Here is a 15,176-nt window from a genome sequence, read left to right as displayed (position 1 = left end):
CCACTTTACGCTCGAGCACACAGCCATTCAGCCTCATCTCGGCTCCTCACACCAAGGCCACGCTTATGTTTCAGAGGTTGATCTCAGCTACACGCTCAGAGAGAGAGAGAGCGAGAGAGAGAGAGAGTCGAGGCTCCAAGACGACCAGGGAGAGGCTGTCTTACTGTCAAAACAAACCAATCAACAGTGGCCACTTCTGCCCTCTGCCTCTCCCCCAGACTCGCTCATTCCTTGACTCAAGACCTTTTCTCCTTTCCTCTGGATCTTTGTCTCATCTATCAACTCGTACATACCATTTACTGCAATTAATTGTTCTTATCTTACAACCCGTCCAATAGAAAGATAAGTTTCAGCTCTCATTTACATCCTTATTTCACCGACCTTATACTCCCCAGCTATTCCGTTATTATATTGCTTTCATAATTGTGAAGCCCAGGGATGTTGAGCCTCGAATAATACTTCAGTGACAAGATAATAGGGAAAAGGGGAGGGAATGGATTCAGTAGAGAGAAGAAATAGGAGAAGGTGATCTGTAATTGCGATTAATTACTCCAAACCTCGGTGGTTAACATGGGCTTTGAGTCAATAACAATGTTAAAGTTTGTTTGAAAAAAATGTGCTTGTCCAGCTGTGTAAATGTGTTCCTGCATTGCCTTTGTCATAGATCATAAAGGTCACCTATAAGAGACTGTTCTTGATGGCCAGGTGCTACAGTGTGTATAACGATGGAGGTTTGACATGAATCTTGAATGAATGTTGTTTGACACATACGTGTAGTAGTTTCTGATTTAGATTCTTGGTGATGTGAATTTATGAATAACAGGTGATGGCAGTGGTGGAAAGCCAAGTACATATCAGGGGCTTTACAATCAGCACGCGACATCCTCTGTTCTTTGACACTAAATAAGAAAGAAACTCCATCCTCTCTAACTGGTATTGCACTTGAACTGACTTTACTTGAGTTTGCCAACATTTTTGCTACTTTATACTTCTGCGCCGCTATAATTACGAGGGAAATATTGCACTTTTCTTCCTAAAAGTGCAAAAGTTGATGACTTTAGTTGCTAGAAATTCTAGAAGCAGACAATATAATCAGCAAATAAAATATGATGTATTGTTATACATCAAGATAAAATAAGAGAAACGGGGAAACGTACTATACCCTGCAACATATAAAGTCATTCAAATGTGTCCCGCCTTAACCAGCTGCAACAATAAAATGATGAACCCATTAATGAATTAATCATTTTAATTCAATTATGTAATATACATTATTCTGAAATGAGCCATTCTGCATAATGAGTGTTTTTATGGAAGTATATTTTCATGCTAACACTTAAGGAGAGGGGGACACTAGGACCCAGCACCTCAACGTTTAAGAGGCTCATGAAGCACAGGTGTGTCAGCTTCCTTTCCGCTCCTGTGATCACTCTCGTGCATGTGCTTCCTCAGGTTGTGCAGAAGTGGCAGTGACAAGGCAAAGTGCTGGTTGTCGTTTCCCTAACATTGTTCATTGTATATGATTTACTTCTCGTGTTTTAGTCGATATACTATATTTCTTATTTAAAGGGTTATCTTGTTTTAATACTGGTGGGGGCCTCTGGTCACGAGGACCGGCTGGTGCACTAAGAGGTCCCCATGTTGAATTGTGGGCATATCGTTTAAAGTGTTGCTTTTTGTTTGCCTGTTTGTAGTTTTAGTTACTGATGGCATACTTCCAGTGCATCTGATTGGTGCAGAAAGACACTTCAACTTTTAACTTCTTGAATTGATGCTCCCGATTATAATAAATCAACCTTTTATCGCATTTTGACCCAAACTGACTGTTGACTCATTATTTAAGATCACCTGTGTTTATATCAAAGTTTAGTCTGGTGTCACACATGCATAATGTGATTTTTGAAACTAATAATAAGGTGATTCAACAGATGACGGAGGTCAGGAGACAGTTTATCACGAATAAAGTGAGCATCCAATACCTATTAGTAAAGTACTGTAGTGCGTCATACGCATATATATCAATCTGGAATATATAAACAAGAAAGCATTGCACCTATTGAAATAAAAATGTACACTATTTGTTTCCTCCACTATGCATCTGGCAGAAAGATGAGTGGAGACTTGGTGAAGCGATGACACAGAAGAGCTGCAAGGCAAGAAAAAGTCATGACGTGGAGGTATGGAAGCAGAAAGCCTAAGCATTTCAAATTATTTACAGAAGGTCATGGACAGACAGGAAAGGGAGTTTACAAAGGGAGTAGATTGAGACATTTATGAAACTGAAGATGGGGCCGCCTCCAATATTTTAGTGGAGTGGTTGGGAGGTTTACAAGGAGTGTTTTTGTGAGGTTGTCAGTGAGAGAGAGAGAGAGAGAGAGAGAGAGAGAGAGAGAGCTGCAGTAGCCCAAACATGACATAACAGAGAAAATAAAGATATTTTTAAGGACAGTGATTAGAAGAAAAAAATTAGCAAACTTGCAGGATTGCACTGTGGGTGCTGCCGGAGTCAGACAAAGACTCCTGGCAGTCAGTTCAGGAGGAAACGTGGTCTTGTCAGCAGTGATGGAGAGGCCTCGCAGAGGGCGGGACTTTCCAAGGGGGGAAAAAAACAAACTTAGTGCAGTATTGTTGAGACTAAGTTTGAGGTGGTGGGCAAACATCCAACTGGAGATGTCAGCGAGGCTAGTGGAGATGCGTGCCTCAACCTGAGGATGGAAAAGAAAAGTTGTTCAAGCTAATAATATATATATATATTACTATGCACCAGACGAATGACTACACACACGGTGAGACGCCCGTTGAAGCAGCTTAGGCAGGTCACCGCCATTTTTCAAAAGTTCAGAGGCACAGCGGAGTGGGTCAACAGGAACAGAAAATCCAATGTTTCGTTCCGGCCTTTCACTTGCAAAGCTCTGCGGTGGTCATATTTGTAACTTCATGTAATCGAATGTGCTAAATCAACTCAATCTACTCAATCAAACTCAACCTATATGAATAAAGTGCAGGTCGAGGCGGTGTTCCAACATGTGTGCAAGGAGAATGTGTATGATTATGAAGAGAAGAAAGAAGGGGAAAAGCTGATAGTGGAAACTAATGTAGTTGAATATACAGTGTCAAGAGGCTTTGGAGTGATAGCATACTTGAGAGAGGAGCCAGGCGGACTCTATATTTGCTGGGTGTGGCTGCAGACATGAATCAGTGTGTGTGAAAACTATCACTGCACTGGACAAAATTCCTCAAAAGACACAGCATGCACAGTGTACATATGTACAGGACATCATTCAACACTAGATGAAGAGGATTGAAACCGTTTTCATAGTTGGGATTTTGTGAACTAAAGTCTGTCTGTTGAGAAGTCACTTTCATCCTTCTCTGGTACCTGTTTTTGACAGTAATTATTCATTTATAATGGTTTATAAGTTGTAATAATAATGCTTCAATTTGCTGTTGTTTCTCTCCTCCAGTGAGATGCAGGATTAAAACGTAGTCCTCTTATTTAATTATAGGAAGAACCTTCCACAGCAAAAGAGTAATTGATTTGTCCTTTTAACATTTAGACCTGCAGACTTCAAAGAGACTTTAGTTCTTATTAATAAACTGATAGTTTATCAACATTAATAAAGCCGTTTTTACAAGTTATTAACCCTTTATCTGTTCGGAGGTGGCACATGCCACATTTTACAGTAAAGAGTGAACAGGTGCATTGTAAAAAAAAAAGAAAAGAAGAAAACTGATTATTCATCATCTATATTTGACACAAATTAATTTATTACAAGTTCTGTCTTCTTCCTCCAAACTTCTATGAGTTGACTTTAATGTTCAAAGTCGAAGCTCGTGGTCCAGACCTTAACTTGTGCTTTTCTTTTTTTTGCGCTCGATTTTTTTTGTATCGCGAGAGCAGCCGAAGAAAGAGAAGAGAAAAAAAAGTTTTGGGGAAAGTTGAGCAGAGCAGGGATGAGGAAAGAGCTCTGCTGAGAGAGAGAGAGAGAGAGAGAGAGAGAGAGAGAGAGAGAGAGAGAGAGAGAGAGAGAGAGAGAGAGAGAGAGAGAGAGAGAGAGAGAGAGAGAGACGCAGTGAGTTTTGACATTCTCATCCTCTGGAATGCATCAGCTCCTCTAACTTATCTGAGTCAACACACAACTGGATGCGCACGGGCAGACTGCAGAAGCTACAATGCGCATCTATTTATAGCAGCTCAGCGAAAGGTTTGAGTGACTTTTCTTCTTCTCCGCAGTTTTCTCTAAACTTTAATTCAGCAGTACCTGAAAGTAAAGGGTGAAGTCTGTCGGGTCTGAGGCGAATCTCCTGTTCGGGGGACAAGGTAAAGTAACTACTCGCTCGTGCGCAATTTTGCACATGATCATTTCTACACTGCATGCTTTTGCGACTCTGAGCTGAAATATATATGTATATGTTTAATGGTAGAAGTCATATCACAGCAGCCACCTCTCAGAGTGCAGGATAGCTGTTTTTCTTTAGTGCGCAGCATCTCTCCTCTGCGTCTTTTTCAAACTTTTTCCAACTTAAAAACATTTTTTTGGGGGGGTGGGGGTTTATTGTTTTGCAGCTTTGACTCCAGGCTGCAGAGGTCGACGGCGCTGGGGAAAAACTAGTTTAGGATACTTTTATTTTTCCGAGCACTGGAGCTGTGTGCACATGAGAGTGGATATGCCCGACAGTACGTGTAGGGGACGGCTGCTGCAGTTGGCCGTGGCTCTGGTGGCCTTGCTGTCGCTCTGCGCCGAGCTTGGAGACGCTGCAGAGGTGGTGGACACCGAGCGCAGCGAGACGCTGACCAAGCAGACCGACTCCAGAACCGCCAGGGCCAAGAGGAGGGGAGGCTCGGACGTCCTCAGAGGGTAATGTGACTATATTATAATCCCCGCTAGTCCGATTTTGGAACATTTTTGCAAACACTGTGTGCCAGTTTTTATTTTTATATTTAAATGAGCATCCTCATGTGTGTTTTAGAGCAGGTGTCTGCTCTTCATACATAGAACTCTTTCAAGATCATTGAATGTCAGCAACACTTTTTTTGAGGAAGGCTGGCTGAGACCCATTAGTGACATTGTCTGTGATGGGAAGTTCAGAGTAATTAAATACTGGCAAGCATATCACATTCCTGCCGAATGCAATAATAAATTACATGCAAACAAAGGAGGCCATTGGTCGTGTGTGGCTGTGGCAGAGAGAGAGAGAGAGAGAGAGAGAGAGAGAGAGAGAGAGAGAGAGAGAGAGAGAGAGAGAGAGAGAGAGAGAGAGAAAAAAGGGGAGAGACCAACAGTCTAATAATTCTGGCCAAAAACACCACACCCCAGTTGTGGATAAATCACATCTGCAGCTGTACACAGTGGGTCACTGCTGGAGAGGTTGTGTGTATGTGTGTATGTACGGAGACAGAGAGAAAGAGAGAGAAAAGAAAAGAACATAAAGAACTTGTGTGTCCAGCGATGACAGCAAACAGCTGATGAAGGTCATACTGTAGACAGCTCAATGAGCATCCTCCACAGGCCTTTTTATTTGACGTGCTTTGGCTTCATTTCTCAGAACATCTGGGTTCAGAGGAAGGAAGTGCATTCAGGCTGCACACTGTGTCACACTGACTTACCAGACATCCACCAGGTTTCATTGGTCACCTCGATCTGTTTGGAGTTACACTGTGCAGTTTATCCACTGACCCCGGGGTCAATACACGCCCAGTGAAAGCGTCCACAGTCACGTATGTAGTAGACCTGTTACGGACCTGTAGGTGGCAGGATGGCCGAGACGTTCGCTTCCATGTCAGAAGGAATTCTTTTTTCTTCTTCTTTTTTTTTTTTTTTTTACAGGTGCATCGAATTTCTTAAAACACCTTGTGCAAGCATAATATTTTCCTCACCGACAATATTTTGAATTGGGAAGTGCCAAATGCGGCATGCCAGGCCGCGCCCTACAGTAGCAAGAGCACCGCGAGGAGCACACACACCTAACACCAGTCCAGTGGTTCCCTACATAGGGTTTGAGATTTAAGGGGTCACTAGATCATTGCAGGGGTAAATAATACAGTATAAATTGTCTTAAAACTTTTTTTTCTGTGAAATACTTCATAGATTTACCTATTCAGGACCAAAAAGGAAGGGTATCTTTAATTGAGCGGCTCACTAATCATAACACCTACGATGAAGTAGGCTTTGAAAACGTGCGCATGAACATCATTTCAGTATTATGGGAGGGGCCTTGCTAATCCTGCAAACGTCACTGGAATTCTGAGCGATAGTGAGCATGTGAGGACGGATGTTTGATCCTGTTGAAGTGTCCTTATTACCGCTAGCGTTTGATGATTCTGCAGAGGGGGAACAGTGTTAGTTAAAGTATGTGGATCAGTAATCGCTGAGCTTCTAGACTAAAGACTGAGGGTGTTGCCTGGTGGACAGGTTGTAAAGCCCTCAAAGGCATATATATATTTGGTTATTGACCTTCTGATGCTGCGTCTTCCTCAGACCAAATGTGTGTGGCTCAAGGAACAACGCCTACTGCTGCCCAGGCTGGAAGACTCTGACCGGAGGAAACCAGTGCATTGTTCGTAAGTATGGCCTCCATTATTCCTGTATCGACTTAAATTCAGATCAAGTGGAATGTGTTGCTATTCATGAACGTCACAGGCTGTTCAGATTCCAGCACCCTGCTGCTTTTGATCAGAGCCATCCGGTAACAGAGTGTTACACACCTGGATTGCAACGTGAATGCATGTCTCTTTGCTTTAAAAGTTCTACTTGGTTGGAGAAAAACAGAAATGGGAACTCATGCAGAACAGGCTTTTATTTTAATTGATTTGCAGCACATAATAAATAAATACATCTTTTGTCTTACCATTATCTAATTAATATTGCAGGAATAATATGCAACTTTGCTTTGTTAATGCACTTATTTAGTGAGTTTGTCATAAAAAAATAGTTTTCAGATAATGAATTGATGATACCGCCAAACTTTTAGAAGTTTTGTTGCATTCAGATGGTTCAAAGTTTTTAACAGGTGAATAAGTAAGCTAACAAACTGTTAGCTTACTTATTCACCTGTCTCCTTGTTCAAAACTACATACAAGTTTAAATTATCATTAGATCAATGAATTAGCCATAACTCATAAGAACAATAATGTAAGACAAAAGGTAGAATCATCTTTTTTTGAATTAATATATGATGCCAAATAATTGTCCACTTGCCTAAATAAAAAATGCCACTTATTAATTGGACTTAACTCAGGTACAAAGGAAATATTTAAAGGTGTTTGCATTAGCAACGGTTTGGTCGGGTTAATGATCGTAATAAGTCAATAACATGACATAAAACAAGTGGGAATTGGTCATTAATTTTGGTCCATTTCCTCCGGTATTCTGGCAGTGGTTTCTTTTCTCTTTGTATTTCCTCCCCACCCCTCGCTTTCGTTCTGTCTCTCTCTGTCTCTCTTTCTCTCTCGCTCTCGCTCGCTCTCTCTCGCGCTGTATCTCTCTCTCTCTCTCTCCCCCCTCAGTAGACAGGAAGGTCTGAGGGGCTGTAGAGTTGTGTGATTGCAGTCTGGCGGGTCGGCTGGCCGGATGCCTGTCGTGGCTCTAATGACATTGTTAAGCAGTGCGGTTCAGGGAGTAGGGGTCAGTAGCTGGACTCTACCTGATGGGAGCTGGGTGCAGGGGACCATGCCAACAACAATCTGTGGGAAACAGAACAACTGAGCGAAAACAGCCAGCGCACACTGAAAACACACACTGGTACACGTTTATGGCAACAAAACTCAAAGAAGAAAAATTGCTCGATGCCGTTGCCAATTGGGCTTCTATAACTTAACCGCGATGAAGGTTAAAAGGAAGGTTTCGGACATATTTGGACTGTGGTCTGTTTTAGTTTTGAAATATTAAAGAAGAGAGTTCAGTATGATGTTTAGATCATGGCATAAGTTGAACCAAATGAAACTCAAACCTGAAATTTAAAACCAGCAGGGTGACAGGCTGACAAGCCACAGATACATAACACGAATGTTCTCTCACGCACAATCAAGACACATGCTGGCACCGTTAAAGTGAGCATTGGACTGTTACTTTATCTCGCACCTGACAGAGGAAGTTTGTTATGTTGTTTGACCGAGTGTCATGTTCTCCTTTGCAGCGATCTGTCGGAGTTCATGTGGAGATGGTTTCTGCTCCAGACCCAACATGTGCACCTGCCCCAACGGCCAGATCGCCCCATCCTGTGGATCCAAGTCAGGTCGTTAAACAGCACCTCCCCTTTCCCACGGAGTGAACTCCTTTGAAGCTAGCTATCATCAGCTTTATGGGTTTAATAATATAGTGTGCATAGATAAAGGCGTTCACTGGTATTTGACTAATGGATGATATATTGTGATGATATATTTGATGGAAATAGGAGAACATGTCAAAACATTGCTTTTTGGAAAAAGCGGTTTAGACCACACCCTCGTCTTTGCCTTTAAAATTAAATAAAGGAGCTGTTATCTGAAGAACAAACCTTTCACCATGCGGTAACAACAGTGCCACGCAGTGACAGACTATAGATGACAGAAAACGTGCAGTCTTGTCATATCTTATCATCCATAGGATAAAAATGAAAGAGTTTGTAATTAGCTCAGATCTTTTGAGTTCAGACAGCAGCGTGCCATCTGCATCTTTTTTTCTTACGTTTTCATCACGAGTAATGAGCAATAACTAGCACGGCTCAAAAGTATGAGATACTAAGCCAAAAAAACATCCCTTGAAACTGCGTCAAGCAATTGATCTATATGTTGCAATCACTTTCTTGCAAATAGCGGTTAAACTGGTGGGTCGTGTGTGTGTGTGTGTGTGTGTGTGTGTGTGAGAGTGAGTCCTTTGGTGTGTGTGTGTGCTTTGGAAGACGTCCACAGTCAACATCTCCTCCATGTTGCTCTCCTTGCAGCTCTCAGCGCTTCAACCCAATGCGCTCATCTGTTTGCACACCATAAATGTCGAGGAAATTATATCTGCGCATGACTTTGGAGTTCAGAGTGCATTCTGTTTATGTTGTAAATCTAATATGCAGCGCACATTGGTGTGCTCTGATTTTAACACGCAACATTGCTGTGTGTGTAAATGTCTTTCTGTGTGTGTGTGGGTTTGTGTTGTTGCGCCCACAGTCCAGCACTGTAACGTTCGGTGTATGAACGGGGGAACGTGTGCCGAGGACAACTGCCAGTGTCAAAAGGGCTACGTGGGAAACCACTGTGGCCAACGTAAGGATGATCCTGAAAATACACCGATGTGACGCACTTTAACGTTGTCGGCCTGTTTTAACATTAACATCTTAGATTCCTTTAAGATAAAGACATATGACCTGCTTTTCCAAACGTTTTTTGTTACTTTTAAGCTTGAGTTTAATGCTAATTAGCTAATGTTAGCATACTACCAAGGTAAAATGTGAGCATGGTAAACATTAGACATCCTAAACATCAGCATGTGAACATAGCCGTTGTGAGCGTGTTGCCATGTCAGCGATAGCATTTAGCTCAACACTGCTGTGCCCAAGTAAGGCCCCTCAGGGATCCTTTAACAGCTAGTCTTTTGGCCATCATTCCTATTAGTAACTAGAAAAGTGCACCCCGTAGAGTGCAGATTAGCGGACAGATGTACAGATACACACACGACTGGAACGCATGATCTCCACACTGGCTCAGGCCTGGTCGGAGTTTATAACAACTCTTTACTTGCTGAGACGCGCTCACGGCAACATTTCTGGAACAAAGAGCGGCAGGGCAAGAAAAGAGAGCGGCCAGATGCAAAGTCAGACTTATTTGGAAGAGAAAACAAAGTCAAACTGTACAATTGTGAATCAAACTCTTTTAAACATCTGTTACAGTGTGCAGATCATGTTCCTGAACTTGCATACTTACTATAGTTGTGTGAGCTGCGTAATGAATCATTGCCAGCATTCTGGGTTTTTAACCTCCAAATAAAGTGGTTCATATAATGTGCCTTAGTTTGTCTGTGGCTGGTCCGATCAATGGGTGCTCTGTTTATTGCCCCATCTGACTTCTTTTTAGCGATGTCGTCATGTTCCCAGATATCTGCCATTGATTTAGTTACCGCATTGTTACCATAACCAATAGAAATGATGGCCTACAAACATGACAAATATCCTGTGAATTCTTTCTCATTTTTTTGTCTTTGATCTTTGTTTGTTTTTCTCTCTTTCCTTCTTCTCCAGCGGTTTGTGAAAATGGCTGTCTCAATGGAGGAAGGTGTGTGGCTCCCAACCGATGTGTGTGTACCTACGGCTTCACCGGGGCTCAGTGTGAGCGAGGTAACGAGCGCTACAGTTACTTTGCATTTATCTCACTCACCCGACATCCCACTGTCTCTGTGCTCTACATTCATGACTCAATACTTTTTCTAAGCCACATGTGCCGCTTACGTGACTGTGCGTGACTTGACGCTGAGTGACGTGGGCTTTTTAAAATTCTTGCTCAGTCATGCCACCAGCACCAGGAATGTGGTTTGTTGTGGAACATTTGCATGTCAAGCTTGAGCTCAGAAATGACAATTATTTTCCACATCTGTTCTCAAACAACGCTCTGGGGAATGAATCGTCTTTCTAAGTATGCGCTGTTTGTTAACTGAAGACCTCCCAACCTCCTGTGGTTGCTCTCTTGTACATGAGAGCAAAGGCTCCAAAGTATACAAGCACACGCACACCGAGAGCGGCCTACGCTGTGCCTGTGCTTGGGGTCTGTGGCGGAGATGACCTGTAGAGGTCAAAGATGTGACCTTGTAAAGCTAATATTTGGATTGGCAGCAGTGCTCCTAATTAGTAACGTCCCTTTTAATGAGGCTATGCTTCAGAGGGCTGTCTGTCGGGTCTGGATGAGGATCGGTCCCTTAGTTTACTTTACTTTTCTTCAACCCTGCAACTCATAAGACACTATCTGGTTGCCTGGTGGGTTAGCGCCAGGTCTTATCTGCTGAAGCACACTTCTACATGCGGTGACTTTGGTTTCCACTCTTTCCTGTGGAAGCTTGGCCAAAGAGCTTGTGAGACTGTGGAGGAATTCAAATTCAACACACCAGTACCTTCTAGATGTTCATGCTTTTCAGGGAACACAAGAAATGTGTGCAATGCTCTGCTGTTGTGTCTCGTGTTGTATTTCTGATGAAGAAATGGTGTGCGGGCAAAGGTTATGACCACATCTGTTTGTCTGGTCAGGTGAAAGGCATGCGAGTTGGCCACTCACTGTCTGCTGCTTTATGAATGATCGTTTCTTGTCTGCATAGTGATGGTGTTGTTCTATGATTGAAACAGGCCGGCTCTTTGTTGCGTGTGTGTTTGTCTTTGTCTGGGAACAGCTGCTTGGAAACCAACTTCCGTCTCCTATCAGTCATCCTAACATAGTTCATCGTTCTGAATATATCTATATAGCTTCTCAAAAGTGAGGATCTGCTGTTTTTTGGGATATTTTTGGGTATTGAAGCTATTTGAATATGTTTGGATTCGGGGACTTGTGACAGGCTTTATGTACGACACATTTTATTGACTTGTATTCAAAACAGTTATCAACTATAACAAAATAATCTGTATTTACAGCCTTGTAAATTGATCAGTTATTCGGTCCTTCGTCTTGCATATGTTTGCACCAGGAGAGGTGGAGAAAGTAGGCCAAAGGATACGGTGGCGTTTTGGGTTAGGTTACTTTCATAGGAATTTCCTTGGCTGGTATCCATCCCCTCCCAAGGGGAAGCCATTGTGCTCTCGCACAAACACAAGCACGCGCGGATAAAGTGCATTTGCCCACACATCCATGCGCACATGCACAACCCCACACTGTTTTTAATGCAATTTACAGAACCGTGCCCCATTATGGCCTGATCTTATCACATTAACAAAAACACAAGGTTTTCCACACACCAGGGGAGAAGTAGCTGCTCTCAGGAGGTCGTCTTGGATGGGGAAAGATCTTGTAGCAATCAGGGCCCAGCATGAACACATCACCGCTGCGGAGCTGTGGTGCTGCTGCCAAAGCGACTTGCAATCTGCTGACCAGTGGTCCCACCACCAGGCACAGCTGACTGCAGTGAAACTGCAGCCTGGTACATCAACGTGTTCTTTGTTGGTTACAAATGTGATTTAGGTCGGAATGTGGGATTGGTGAGATCCCGCCGCAATGCTGCTGATCGCACGCAGGGCTCTCTGCTCCTGCTGCACAGTCGTTGAGCTGCGGAGCAATAAACTCGAGCTTTCGGTGTGACGCCATCGAGTTCACTTGGGATGGCGGTGAAAGACTGGCCTGAAAAGTGGTAACACGTGAGTTACACAGTCGATAAGTCAGCGGTCAGGGTACAACGGGGAAGCCGGTCAGTCAGCTGAGGGGCTCTCTTGTCTCTTAATGCCTCACTAACTTTTCCTTTCTCCGTTCTAGCCCAATGCAAACCTCAGTAGATAGATAACCAAGTGTGTGTCTGTGTGTGTCTTTGAGTGCTTGCTTAACTTGTTAGTCCTGGGAGGATGGAGAAATCTGCTGACGGGCCAACAGGGAAGGCCCCACCCAGATATAAGACCCCATAGCATATGCATGGAAACACACGCGAACACGCACACACGGATGCGTGTGCACAAATTCTGCGTATGTTAAGGCATGCAAGGATGCTGTGAACGCCATCTGCAAGGAGGTAGATTGTAGAAGGGTGGATATGGAAAAGCTGGATGGATGTTTGTGTGTGTGTGTGTGTGTGTGTACAAACATTTTGGAGTTAATCCAGGAAACTCTTTTGACCAACTTCCCTGCGGGCTTCCCTCCTGTTCACACCAAGGCTGTTGTTGTGCATAAACTCATCGATCATTGGGGAAGCCAGCATTTCTATTATGTTCCAAAAGTAACCGAACCTCTGCACAGACATGAAATCGCCTGCTAACGAGCATCAAAACAAACTATCCGCTCCCATATTGAGATGTATGTTTACTGAAGCAGCTACCATAATATGCAAACATGTTTCCAAAAGTAGAGCAGAAATGCAAAAACAAGAGTGGCATTTTTGTAAGTTTTGTTCTGTTGAGATCATCTCTGGCTAGACTGCTGGATGAGGGGCTGGGACATTGGCTCAGATTCGGTGTGTCTGTGTGTGTGTGTGTGTGTGTGTGTGTGTATATGTATATGAATTTGAGTGCATTTGTGTGTGAACATATGCGATTGCTCCCAGATGTAGAGGACATGGGTGGATCCCCCAGATGTATGAAGTTCACAGAGAGACAGTGAGATGACAGATGAAATGACAACACTTTTACCCTACAGCTGTCCGCCTCTCCCTGTTTACCTCAGCTGACTTTAAGTGCTGCACTTGTATTTGCTTTATTTCATGCTCAGATCTTTGTGTTTTTAGTGTTTGCTCTCCTCTACTAACAGCTGTAATGAGCAGGTATTATGTCAGATGGATTATGTGTGGCGGCCCGACTGTAATAACACATGAACCTTAATCTGGTGAAAAGAGAAACTTGAGTTCTTTACACAGTCTGCTGTACTTATGTGGGCGCCACGTAAAAAACTTTCCATAGCTCCTGTAATTGCTTTTTCCTATACGGTGTATTGCTTTGTTGTTGTAGGTAAGGCACATAATGTAGGCCTTCAGTAAATACAGAAGACACCTGGCAACCGGTTGTGTTTGTTGTCTGCAGAAAAGTTTCGCTTAAAGTTACTACAAGGACTACTTTCATGTTGTGCTGATTTTGGGTGTCCCTGTGGACGAAAGCGGTGGTGTTTCCAAGCATTGGAGTCCCTTTAGAACACCTCTGATTTCAATGGCAATCGACCCCATCAGTCCTGGTTCTTCCTCACTTTCCTCCAGCAGCCTGGTGTCAGAGCAACGAGGCGAAGCTCTGCTCCTGGCCGGAGGAGGAGACGCTGCTGATGGGCGCGGGCGAATATGTAGTTTATGTTATGTAGTTCATATATAGTCATCGGTATTCATTTTAGGCTGTTACTTAAGGTGACATTGTGTTATTTCCTGATTGATAGATAGCTTTTTAAAGGAATAGTTTGACATTGTTGGGCTTTCTTGCATAGATATTAAGAAGAATGGTTCCACTCTCATACCTGTCTGTTAAATATGAAGCTTAGTTTGGCAACATCTAGCATGGCTCTCTCTTAAAGAATGTCAGCTAGCAAAAAAAAAGTACTTTTAGATAGCTCTGTTACAATGCATCATATGATCTGAGTTTAGCTCGTGCTTATCTTGCAACTTAATCCTCAAAGTAGCAACTACTAGCTTTCTGGTATCTGCCTCTGACATGTGCTGGTGTAGAGGTGGCCCGCAATGGAAATAATAATCAAGTAAAGTACATGTACCTCAAAACTGTACTTGAGTAAATGTACTTAGTTACATTGCTCCGCTGGGTGACCAGAGAAGTAGACTAAGGATTAGCAGCATTTGGTCCCCAGTAGAGCAAGAGGGAGCGAGAAAGCGAAGGAGAGATGACCCAGTTCTGTTTCACACAGCGCTGGTGCCACAGGCCGAAGAGACCGTGGAGGCTGTGGTGCACGTGACGGATCTGGGCTGGGCCCCTGTCCACACGGGAAACGCACAATGTCTCGTTTGTTTTAAACGACTGCGCTGTTGGAACTGGTCTCCCTCTTTCCTCTCGCCGTCTGTTGTCTGCCGTGAAATGTGGAAATGATTTTTGCTTCGTGGATCTCGGGGCCAGATTCTTTTCGAGAGGGATGAGTTCTTTCACTCTCTCTCTCTTTTTTTTCGCCAATCACCTGATAAGATTCCGTGGTTTTTTTGCAAGTTTGCAAGCTAAGGAGTGGTGTTTGGAGGGAGGATGAAGTGAGGGGTTGGACGCATGCAAGCAGTGGGATCAAGGGAATGAGGAACACACCAGTTTGAAAGGGGAGTTGAGGTGAAGAATCTTGACGAAGGGACTTTCTTTACACAGTTGAGCTCATATTTATTAAGCTATTTAGTGTGTAACTCTAGGCTGCTGTTGCTAGCGGCCAAAATCACCCACTGTACTCCGCAGACGCGCCCTGTCAATCATCCGCTGCTGGCCTTAGGGATGATCAATTCCCTAGATTGTGTATTACTCGAAAAAAATTAGAAAAAGCAGCATACTCCATGGTGAATGTGTGACATTGCCTTCAAACACAATACAGGCAACTAAAGAACTGATGATCATATATCATGTGCACC

General features: G+C 43.3%; 1 protein-coding gene across 1 annotated transcript in view; it reads left to right on the top strand.

Moving 5' to 3' along the window:
• The first annotated feature begins 4,051 nt into the window (after nt 1–4,051).
• The window catches only part of fbn1 (fibrillin 1), a 54,562-nt gene continuing 43,437 nt past the window's right edge, over nt 4,052–15,176 (top strand). The window contains exons 1-6 of the mRNA XM_034525577.1: nt 4,052–4,321; nt 4,568–4,859; nt 6,480–6,562; nt 8,137–8,235; nt 9,140–9,235; nt 10,207–10,302. Of these exons, the coding sequence (XP_034381468.1) occupies nt 4,657–4,859; nt 6,480–6,562; nt 8,137–8,235; nt 9,140–9,235; nt 10,207–10,302 (577 nt within the window). The 5' untranslated portion in view covers nt 4,052–4,321; nt 4,568–4,656. The remainder of the gene's footprint in view (nt 4,322–4,567; nt 4,860–6,479; nt 6,563–8,136; nt 8,236–9,139; nt 9,236–10,206; nt 10,303–15,176) is intronic.

This window comes from Cyclopterus lumpus, chromosome 3 (assembly GCF_009769545.1).
Source record: "Cyclopterus lumpus isolate fCycLum1 chromosome 3, fCycLum1.pri, whole genome shotgun sequence".
Lineage (NCBI taxonomy): Eukaryota > Metazoa > Chordata > Actinopteri > Perciformes > Cyclopteridae > Cyclopterus > Cyclopterus lumpus.
This window is presented reverse-complemented; position numbering and strand designations above follow the sequence as displayed.